General features: G+C 40.3%; 1 protein-coding gene across 1 annotated transcript; it reads left to right on the forward strand.

The window, feature by feature from the left end:
- The first annotated feature begins 648 nt into the window (after positions 1-648).
- Positions 649-11,347, forward strand: LOC113027177 (cytochrome P450 2D3-like). The gene is made up of 11 exons (XM_026176769.1): positions 649-857; positions 1,713-1,875; positions 4,519-4,671; positions 4,741-4,901; positions 5,090-5,158; positions 5,235-5,339; positions 7,731-7,869; positions 8,360-8,445; positions 10,501-10,602; positions 10,696-10,837; positions 10,924-11,347. The coding sequence occupies exons 1-11, from the start codon at positions 690-692 to the stop codon at positions 11,109-11,111; spliced, it is 1,476 nt and encodes a 491-aa protein (XP_026032554.1). The 5' UTR covers positions 649-689; the 3' UTR covers positions 11,112-11,347.
- The last annotated feature ends 373 nt before the right edge of the window (positions 11,348-11,720 follow it).

The following is an 11,720-nucleotide window of genomic DNA, read 5'->3' on the forward strand; positions in this document are numbered from 1 at the left end:
AGGAAATTTTAAAATATTTCCCACACTTTCACCACATCTGAGAAATTAGGCATTCACTTTGTTTACTCCTGCAATACTCCATCATGTCTACCCATCACACGTAATCACAGCACACAGTGCAGTGCTCTTAGTCTCCCAATGTTCGCCAATCCTTGAAAAAGAAATATGGCAAATTATTGGAGAGGTGGAGAAACCAACGAATGAATAGAAACCAAAAACTTCCTTTGGCTCTATCATATTTATGTGACGTCTTCACTCGCGTTTAATATAAAGAATCAATGTTCATAGGACAAAAGACAGAGGCAGAACAGTTGAGCTATTAGATTGTAGCATGTCAACCAGCTAGCCTCTACAGTGAACTAAGGGCTGTGGTATATTTAAGATGCTTCACACATAAATGACCACCTTAAGACTGAGACATGTTTCGTTAACTGTGGAGTGAAGGATCATAAAGAGAGATCCCCTTATCTTTGTTCTTTCATAACCTCAGCTTCTTGTTGCATATTGTTAGAGAAGACAGGTACTGATGTACAGTAGCCTATATGCACGCTAAAAGTGGTTGAGCAATGTGTGCTGTTCTTTCAAAGTTGTGACTAACCTTTCACATAGAGCAAAGGGTTAACAGCTGGCTGAGTTACGCGTATATAATCAGGTCAGCCAGCTACTGCTCTCAGTGCAGTCCAACTCATATGATCATGTTTCTTTCAGTTGTGCTGCTATGGATCTGCGTTTTCTTTATCATCCTTCAGGTCAAATCCAAGAGGCCAAAGAACTTCCCACCAGGACCCCCAGTCTTTCCCATACTGGGAACCATTTTGCAGCTGAGTTTAGAGAACCCCTTGAAGGACTTTGAGAGGGTAAGAAAAACCTTGCAATGAAATGTGTTTAAATGTCATATTCTTATCCCACTAGTGGATTTATTAATAGTATTAAATGGCTCTAAATGTTTAGATACTAAAACTCACACATAAATTAACATTATTGTGATTTTCCTGACATTAACAGATTCAAGAGTTGTTGTGGTTTTACTGTTAAAGACATGAAACCATGAAACATCTGTGACTGGTAAATGAAATCATTTGAAATCCAGAAATCTTACACTGAAAGTGAAAATGCCACCATGAAACTAAACTACACTGGAAAAACTAAAGAAATTTTAAAAAAAAACTAATTAGGAAATGGAGACTATAATAACACCTGCATCTCTAATCGGTCACACACTCATTAACATCTTTTAGAATATGAGTAAAACCCTAAATAATTGTAAAAGTTCATGCTAAACATGCACCTTTATGCAATAAACAACTTACTGGTTACCAGTACAGTTCCTTTTATGTCATGACTGTTAACTTTTGCATACATAAACTTTATATGGTACTTCCCCCGAAACACTTAGCTTAACTAATTTGGTAAATATGTTTAAGTCCTTTAGAAAGAAATGTTGATCTGAATATGTGTAAATGATTTCAGTCACTGTCATGTTACTTGTGGCACAGATCCACAAATGTAAGCATGTCCCACTGTAAATATGTGGGCTTCCTCTGTATCCCTCCATGAAATGTTCAGGATTAGTTCATTTGATGCTTTTTTTCTCTCCACAGAATAACTGAAATTACTGGACAGAAATGTTTAACCGTGTTGGAGGGAAATGTCCACCTGAGTATCTGGTTCATAAATTTCAAAAACTGCCATGTCATTTTGTTCCCTCCCAGCTGAGGAAGTCTTATGGAGATGTCTACAGTATTTACATTGGCCAGAAACCAGCTGTAGTCATCAATGGGCTGAAGGCCGTAAAGGAGGCGATGGTGACTAAGGCTGCTGATTTTGCTGGACGACCCCAAGACTTGTTTATTAATGATGTCACCAAAAGGAAAGGTAGAACAGATGTTATCTATCATATGAATTTTATACACCTAATATTTTACAACAAAAAAATTAAAATATAGACACCATCTCATTTAATGTTTTTTCTTTACTGTCACGACTACTTGAAACTATGAATAAACACATATGGATTTATTTACTAAATAAAGAAAGTGTGAAATTTGCTCACTCTTGGCCTTCTCTCCGTGAGCTTCATCAGGTCGTCACCTGAAATGGTTTCCAACAGACTTGAAGGAGTTCACAGAGATGCTGAGCACTTGTTGGCCCTTTGCCTTCACTCTGCGCTCCATCTCATCCCAAACCATCTCCACTGGGTTCAGGTGACTGTGGAGGCCAGGCCATCTGACACATCACTGCATCTCTCTCCTTCTTAGTCAAATAGCCCAGACACAGCCTGCAGGTGTGTTTGGGGTCATTGCTCTGTTAAACATAAATGATGGGATGGCATGTTGCTGCAGGATGCTGTGGTAGCCGTGCTGGCTCAGCGTGCCTTCAGTTTTGAATAAATCCCCAAGAGTGTCACCAGCAAAGCCCCCCACACCATCACACCTCCTCCTTCATGCTCCACCTTTGCACCAAATGACTCACGGACCGATACCGGTCCGTGACCCGGGGGTTGGGTACCGCTGGTCTAATGTCCACTCCTTGTGTTTGTCAGACCAAACAAATCTCTTCCGCTTGTTGCTTTTCCTCAGTCGTGGTTTCTCAGCAGCTATTTGACCATAAAGGCCTGATTCCCACAGTCTGCTCTGAACATGTAGAGATGTGTCTGCTACTGGAGCTCTGTGCGGCATCTATCGGGGCTCTAATCTGAGCTGCTGTTAATGATTTCTGAGGCTGGTGACTCGGATGAACGTATCCTCAGCAGCAGATGTGACTCTTGGTCTTCCTTTCCTGGGCGTCCTCATGTCAGACAGTTTGATCGTAGTCTTGATGGTTTTGGGGGACACATTCAGAGTTTTAGTGTTTCCTGGACTGACTGACCTTCAGTTCTTAAAGTAATGATGGGCTGTTGTTTCTCTTTACTTAGCTGATTGGGTCTTGTCATAATATGAATCCTAACAGTTGTCAAATAGGGCTGTCAGCTGTGCACAACACACCTGATGGTCCCAACCCCATTAACAAGGCAACAAATTCCACAAATGATCGCTGACAGGCACACCTGTGGAGTGAAACCATCTCAGGTGACGACATCATGAAGCTCGTTGAGAGAAGGCCGAGTGTTTGCAGCGCTGTCAACAAAGCAAAGGGCGGCTGCTTACAGGAATCTAAAATATAAGACACATTTAGAGTTATTTATCAGCTTTTCCTTTGCTACATAATTCCATAAGTCTTGCTTCATATATTTGATGTCTTCAGTATTTATATAAAATGTAGGAAGTAGTAAATATAAACAAAAATTATTAAATGAGAAGGCGTGTCCAAACTTGGTAGTGTACCAGACCAGACTGGTAGTATATTTGATACTGATCTTGGAGGTTTTAGTGTGTTATTATTTAGTGCATACATAGGGGAAAACACGAATCGTTTTGGAAATAATCATGGTAAGAAAACAGACATGGGTTAAACTGCTCTTTAATATGTCTTTGTCCTATACTTCATCTTATCACAGAAAACAACACAAATACATGAATGCAAATTAAAAACACAACAAGCTACGTTATTATTGATAACCTTCATCTATCATGTAAAAAGCAATAAGTTATAAATTGAATCTAAATTCTAAGATGAGTCTAAGCTGAGCTAAGTTTTCAAACCACATTGGTTCATCTTGTTTGTTATTTCTAATTAATGAGATGTTTTTTGTTGTACCGTATTTTTTGGACTAAAAGGCGCACTCAAAATCCTTTTCTCAAAAGTGTGCCTTATATATGAATTCTGGTTGTGCTTACTGACCTCGAACTGATTTTATGTGGTACACTCAAAAATCTGTCAACAAATGTTTTAGTACGACTTTGGTAAGCTATGAAGCCGCACCGCTTGATGGACTGTGGGAGCATTACGGCTACCGTAGTGATCGCAAGGCTCCTGCAAACACAATCGCATGGCAGGATGCTGTAAACGGACCAAACTTCAGTCAGGAGAACAACTGAGATAATCCATCCACAATATGAGGTTAGTCATTAATATACTGCAACAACATGGGAATAGAGCAGCGGCCAGAGAATTCATCATTGATGAATCAATGGTACAGAAGTGGAGGAAACAAGAAGAATGAGTTGAGTAAAGTTTGACTTATCTGTTTTGTTACGCTTAATGCGCCTTATGGTCCAAAAAATATGGTACTAGCCTGTAGGTTCAGCAAGAGTCTAGCATTCCCAGAGCAGCTTCTATCAATGGACCTGTTATTCTCATTTCAAGATCCTTGTAGTTATCCTGGAACTGGACTCGACTAGCTTTGCATCATTCACAGTTTAAATAATAATTGAATTTTAGCATGCATGCTAGAGATGTTAACAGTCCTTTCTGACTGCAGTGAAACTCCAGTGAGATGCTGGTGTATCGAGCTGTATTGAACTGGACATAAATAAAAGATGAAATGAGCCAGAAAGTCGAGGTTCTCTGAGAAAGAACAAAATGCCACCATTGATTATCCAAACGTTCTTCCCTTCTTTGTCGCTATTACTGTCGTAGGTGTCGTTTTGGTAGATTATGGCTCTAGTTGGAGGGAACATCGTCGCTTTGCTCTGATGACTTTGAGGAACTTTGGTCTGGGGAAGCACTCAATGGAGGACCGGGTTCATGAAGAGATAAAGTACCTCGTTAGTACGCTGAAAGAGAGCGTTGGTAAGTGTCCACATAACTGAATTTTGTGCTGTGCCATTATTTCTGTAATGTTTTGTGTTACATTACCAGGTAAAACCATGAGTCCTGGAGTTATGTTTCACAATGCTGCCTCCAACATCATCTGCCAGGTTCTGTTTGCGAGACGCTTTGAGTATGATGATGCGCTAATCAAACAGATTGTTCAGTGCTTCACTGAGAACTCCAAGCTAGCCGTTGGACCGTGGGCTATGGTGAGGACGTTTTTATGAAGTAATAAAGCTCAATTAAGTATATAATTTATATTGAGCTCTTAAACCCACAATTCTACCAGTAACAAAACTAATATACAGATGTTTTACATATACAGCTGTATATTTACCAATCTGGACTGGCCTCTTCTGCTCCCAATTAAACAAAACTCACTTATCGTTCTTTCCAGCTCTATGATTCGTTCCCTATAATTCGTAACCTGCCATTGCCGTTTCAAAAGGCCTTTGAGAATTTTGAGGTAATATTAACAAAAACTTTATCAGTAGGAAGAATATGTTTTTGTTTCTTTGTGAATGACAGCTTTTGCTTTTTAGACTTATGGGACTATTGCAATTGGTTTTATCAATGAGCACAAGAAGACCAGAGTCCCTGGAGAGCCACGAGACTTTATTGACTGCTATCTGGATGAACTTGAGAAGGTGTGTGAGTGTGAAAAGAATCAAATCTAACCAGTGTAATCTTTTGAATTCGTGGAATCCTGGCTTTTCCACTGTGGAATTTTGACCCAATACAGGAACGTCTATAATTGGTTCTGTTTAAAAAAGTCTAAGTCTATGAATATTACCTTGTAGGAAAACAGCTTAGATAATGGAATTGTGAAGAAGACTCGCCCAGCTCTGACTGCTTTTCAGTCATCCATATGTTGAGCTTGCTCATTCTGGCCTAAGGTGTGCATGCAAGGATGGCCCTCCATTTGAGCCCAAATCCCCTCAGTCACAGCCATGATCAGCAGCTCTCCTCTAAATCTGTGCACTTGGTTACATACCAAAGTTAGAATTAGTGATAATTACTGTAATCATAATCCTGTTTTTGCCTATTACAGTATACTCAGAATAGCTTTTTTCAAATTATACATGTTAACATCAGAGTGTCTCTTTAGTGTCTCGCTTATTCCCCACTCCCATCCACACAGCCTCCAAGGTCATCTTTAACATGAACAAGCCACTCCACACAGAATCTCAGTTAGAGGACTGTTATTATTTCCTTACTCAGATCATATTTTATGATTCGTCGTATTGGTTAAACTCATACTTGATTGTATTCGGGCTAGTATTAAACATAATTACCTGTCAGCAAAATTAGATACACATTATGAAGGCTGGAGACACATTTCTTATCTTACACACACACACAACACACACACACACACACACTAATCTGACAGGGTCGATGCAGAATCATGCCAGCACACAAAAAATCCAGACACGATAATCATTTTCATTTCCCGACGGCATTCCTAATTCAACATATTAATTAGACTTATACTTTGATTATATATTTGATTAAGAATTACAATTACAATTAGCAAACTCACGTACAGAAACATGACGTTTGAGCCCTCTGTGTCACTTTTACAGTTTTTTCTGAATGCTTAAACCCTAACTGTGATTCCTGTAGCACAATCTCTAAAACTATTCAGACTTATAGCAAAACCACTCACTGAGTTTGCAAAACTAAAAGCACAAAAACTGCTTTGCACTCAGTTTGCAATTTTGTAACACACACTTTGCAAAACTGTAGGCACAATTCACTGCACAACACTCAATTACCAAATTTCCAACACACTCCTAGCAAAAGTATACACATGTATGGCTATCATTAACACTAATTTGCCAACTGTCTGGCACACTTTCACATGTGAAAACTTTTTTAGATAATTAGTTCACTTTGCAATCAGCCTAAGCACTATAATACAGGTAAGCTGTGTGTGCGGAGTACAATGGAGGGAGCAGGAAGAGTGAGAAGTAGAGGAGGCCGAGGAAGAGGACGTGGAGGGGAAGAAGTAGGATGAAGAGGACGACAAGGACAAGGAGGAGCAAGAGGAAGACGAGGAGGGGGGAGAGGAAGATGAGGAGGGGGGAGAGGAAGGGTAGGAAGAGTAAGAAATAGAATTGCTGATGACATCAGAGCTACAATAGTGGACCATGTCATCAACCGTGGAATGACCCTGAGGGTAGCTGGCCAACGGGTCCAGCCTAACTCGAGCCGCTACACTGTAGCAAGCACCATAAGGACATCTTGAAATGAGAATCGGTTAGTACAGTCACTTCGCACAAAGATTTGTAGCACTGCCATATGCCAATGAGAAACACACCAATACCATTGATGTAAAAATACTGAAATTGTTACTTTACAGAGTTGCTAGATGACCAGATGCTGGGGCAGAGGAAGCATGTTCACTGCAGACCAAGTAACCCATATAGTCATTATGGTGATTGCAAATAATCCTATACTTGGAAATAAACACTTCTGGTTGTTTTGATGTGTTTGAATAAACACCAGTACTTGAAGTTTGGATCCCTCTATGCTTATGGATCTATGACAGAAGTATGAGCTCACACTGACATAGCCTACCTTGTGCACAGAGAAAGCAAAAGCCAGATGTGTTTTTATTCATACCATCAGTGTGCAGTTGGCGCATTGTGTGCTTAGTAGATGATGGCTTGTGTGTACTGTTTGATACGGAAACACCATTTTTACGAAGGTGTGGAGAGTTAATCTAGCTGTGTTTGCTTTTGCAAGAGAACTACAATGTTTTGATGATTGGGTGACAGGTTTTCTTATTTGTGTGAAGAGTTTTGCAAAATTAGCCAATAGTTACAAAAAATGTGCTTAAGCAATCAGAAAAAACTGTAACATAAAAAGCTGGATTTAGTCTGTTTACTGTCTCTCAGATATACTGAAAGGTACGCTTCTCAACACCAAAGAGAGATATCCATAAAGTTTTAATTCACACATTTAAAAAATGCATTTCCTTATTACAACTGAAAAAGACATTTGTCTTACAATAATCATTCTCCTCTTTTTAGAGAGGCAATGACGGTTCTTCATTTTCAGAAGAACAGCTCATTATGTACTCTTTAGATCTTCATGGTGCTGGGACTGACACCACCTCCAACACACTCCTTACTGCTTTCCTTTACCTTATGACCCTCCCACACATACAAGGTAAATCTGCACATGTAAATAAGACATAATATGTTTTTTTGATATTTGTATCTGCTACAGGCTCTGTATCTTCAGTTTGTCACATTCACGTGCACTTTAGGCTTCACATAGTAGAATCTAATTTGAAGGGGTCAAAAAGTGCCCTGCGCATCACATATCATCACATCTTGTAAAGGTATGAGTCCTACTGAAGTCAGCTGAAATAATTTCCATTAGATCAACTGTGGATTTTGTATTTAATGACTGGTATTGTTTGACAAGATGAAGTGAATTAATACAGAAGGTTTCATATGTTTTCCCCACTGCACGCATATAAAATAACTTCACTCTCAACACGACATGCTCCTTTACTGACAACATCAAACCAGTTCCTTTTTCAAGAATGTAGTCGCAACAATGCGTTGGCTGGAAACAACTCTCCTAGTGTGATAGTCTCAACATGTTATATAAGCCGTCATGTGAATTGTGTTATTTTATTTTGTCTGCACAGACAGATGTCAGCAAGAGATAGACCAAGTACTGGAAGGGAAGTATCGGGCCAGTTTTGAAGACAGGAACGAGATGCCTTACACCCAGGTGCTGTACATCAGGCAGTTCTACTTATAAATGTCCCTCGGTTTACGTCTTGATGCGTGCTCAATCATCTAGCATTTTCAGTTGAACTACGTCCAGATGAACAGAATCAACCTTTGGAGGTCCCTCTGTTTAGCAGGTGTTGTTCAATGGTGTGTTTAATTCAAAAGCCGACACAACTGCTGGCAGCTGTAAAAATTCAAGGGACCTTATGGAAGAGTGAGGTATAATCCATTCAATTACAAAAAGGCTAAGAAATAAACAATATTAATATAAAAGGGACACAAAAAATGCTTAGGGTCCACAATAATAAGAACAGATGAAGAACAGGAGGTGGAAACTCCAATAGACAGAAGTCCTTTATTGGGGTGATATGGTACTATGAGGTCTTTAACATAAGACCTTTTATGTGAGTGGAAGGATTTTAAATACGAATTCTGGATTTAACAGGGAGCCAATGAAGAGAAGTCAATATGGGGTACATATGCTATGCTTTCTAGTCCCTGTCAGTACTCTAGCTGCAGTATTTTGGATTAACTGGTTATTAGGGAGTTTTCAGGACAGCCCGATGATAAAGAATTAAAATTATTAACCCAGAAGTAATAAATGCATGAACTAGTTTTTCAGTGTCATGCTTAAATGGGATGTTGCTAATTTTAGAGCAGTTTAGCTAATTGGTGTGTGCCATCTGGCTTCATGGACAGATAAGGTTGGGTATCATCTGCATAGCAATAACAATGTATGCTGTGCCTTTGACTGATACTGCCTAAGGGTAGCGTGTATAATATAAACAGATCTGGTCCCAGCACAAAATCCTTTGAAACTGCATAATTAACCTTTATTGCATATGATTCAATCCACTGCAGCACAGTAGCTTTAATACCTACAGCACGTTCAGCTCTCAGTAATAATACATTATGGTCAAACCTTTTGACCACTATACTGAGATCTAGCAGGACAACCACTGTCAGAGGCCATAAGAAGATCATTTGTAACCTTCACTAAAGCTGTTTCTATGCGCTTTACACAACTTGTGCATTCGCACAAGCACATTTTCTTAGTGCTTTCTAACTAACATTCACACACAAATTCATACTTCGATGGATGCATCGGAGAGCAATTTGGGGTTAGTATCTTGCCCAAGGATATTTGGCATGCAGACTAGGAGAAGCGAGGAATCGAACCACTAACCTTACGATCAGTAGATGACCTGCTCTACCGCCTGAGCTACAGCCAACTGAGGAAACAGCTGGCTGAGGAAAACACTTCTGTGTTTGAAGAGGCTCTGGGTTGTACCCAACAGCGCGTGTAATGTAATACTCCTGCCACTGCTCAGGGAACATGAACTAACAGGAGTAAGTGTGTACTGCCCCAAAACATTTATTACTACTAATAAGTAGTTGCACCACAACTGTGGCTCAGGTGGTAGAGCAGATCAGCTACTGATCGGAAGGTTGGTGGTTCAATCCCAGGCTGCTCCTGTCTGCGTGCCAAATATCCTTGGGCAAGATACTAACCCCGAGTTGCCCTCCGATGCGTTCATCTGTGTATGAATGTAGTTTAGGTTGCACTTGAGTTTAGAAGTGCTTTTATGAGTGGGTGAATGAGGCATGTTGTATAGAGCGCTTTGAGTACTCCAGGAGAGTAGAAAAGCGCTATATAAGAATCAGTCCATTTACCACAAGGCATGTGATAATACAGGGGAGACTGCCTGACTGTTCACTGAGGCTACATTACTTATCTCACCACTACAGCATTCTGCCAGTTGCTTGGGAGACGAGCCCTCCACTCCAATAATGTCTAAAACTGGCTAAAAGCTTTTTTAAAGTTTTTTTTGTATAAAAGTGAAAAAGGAGCAGAAAGTCTTGCTCACAGAAGTTTGAAACTCTACGTTTTGCCATTCCATCACTTCCTGATGATGCTGATGATAATCAAAAACCTGACAGTGTGTAATCATCTCAGATGACCGACCTGATCTATTCGTATGTATTTTTTGTCTGAGCACCTGAAGTCTTCCCAGAGTCGATTAAGCACAGACAATCTCTTCTGTTGGTCCAGGCTGTGATTCATGAAGTGCAGAGAGTTGCCAACACTGTTCCTCTCAGTGTCTTCCACCGCACAACTACAGACACAGAGCTCATGGGATATTCCATTCCCAAGGTAAGGTACAGCTCTTTAAATATGTTTGAACAACTGAGGCAATAAAGAGCATCCGTGGTGGACATTTTTTCTTTGTATTCATTTTCCCCTCAGGGAACAATGATCATTGAGAATCTGACCTCAGTGCTCAACGAGGAGGGACAGTGGAAATTCCCTCATGAATTCAACCCTGAAAACTTCCTTGATGACAAAGGGGAGTTTGTTAAACCAGAGGCCTTCATGCCTTTCTCTGCAGGTACATGAGCACACTGACGGGGACAGACAGGGCCAGTTAAAACAGTTTTTGTTTTGATAATTTTGCAGTCTTTTTCAATGCCTCAGGTCCTCGGATGTGTCTCGGAGAGGGTCTGGCTCGCATGGAGCTCTTTCTCATTATGGTGACTCTGCTGAGGAAGTTTAAATTCATCTGGCCCGAGGATGCAGGAGAACCAGACTTCACTCCAGTCTTTGGGATCACAATGACTCCCAAACCTTACCGCATGAAGGTCCAACTAAGAAGGCCACAGTGAGGCAGTGTGAATACAAAGAAGCAGATGGAAATAGAATGCCAGTTAGTTTAGAAAGGTCATTTTAAAATAGGAAATACACTGACTCATCCTGCTGGGAATGAGATGGGATGAGACAGCATTTATGTAATGGTTCTCAAATGGTAGGAAACAGCAAAGGGAAAAAATTAGAAAAGCAAAGCTGAATGAGTCTGATTTATGTAGGAAAAAGACAATAAACAAGATGCTCACACACTCATGTTGATTGTGATTTTATTAAAATCCATCTTTTATTAATTATGTGATTTTTTTATATGAGGTTGTGGAGGTAAGCATCAACGACACAGAGCTCTCAGTTCTCACTCCTTCTTTATTCGTCTCCAACATCAACTGCGCATATCGCGCCACAAAACACAGGAACACACTTCCTATACACTGGGTGTGAGTGGAGCCCTCTAGTGATCCACCACACATGCCCCCCCCGAACACCCAGCAGAACTAGTCCAGGACCCGGGTGTAGCACTTACGTGGAGTTAAATAAAGTACCAATGGATAATTACCAAGGTAATAAGTAATTTGGGCTAGTATCAGAAGACTGAGAACGACTCTTAGAGCTCTGGTACACGAATGGCA

The sequence above is a fragment of the Astatotilapia calliptera genome, chromosome 7 (assembly GCF_900246225.1).
Source record: "Astatotilapia calliptera chromosome 7, fAstCal1.2, whole genome shotgun sequence".
Taxonomy (NCBI): Eukaryota; Metazoa; Chordata; class Actinopteri; order Cichliformes; family Cichlidae; genus Astatotilapia; species Astatotilapia calliptera.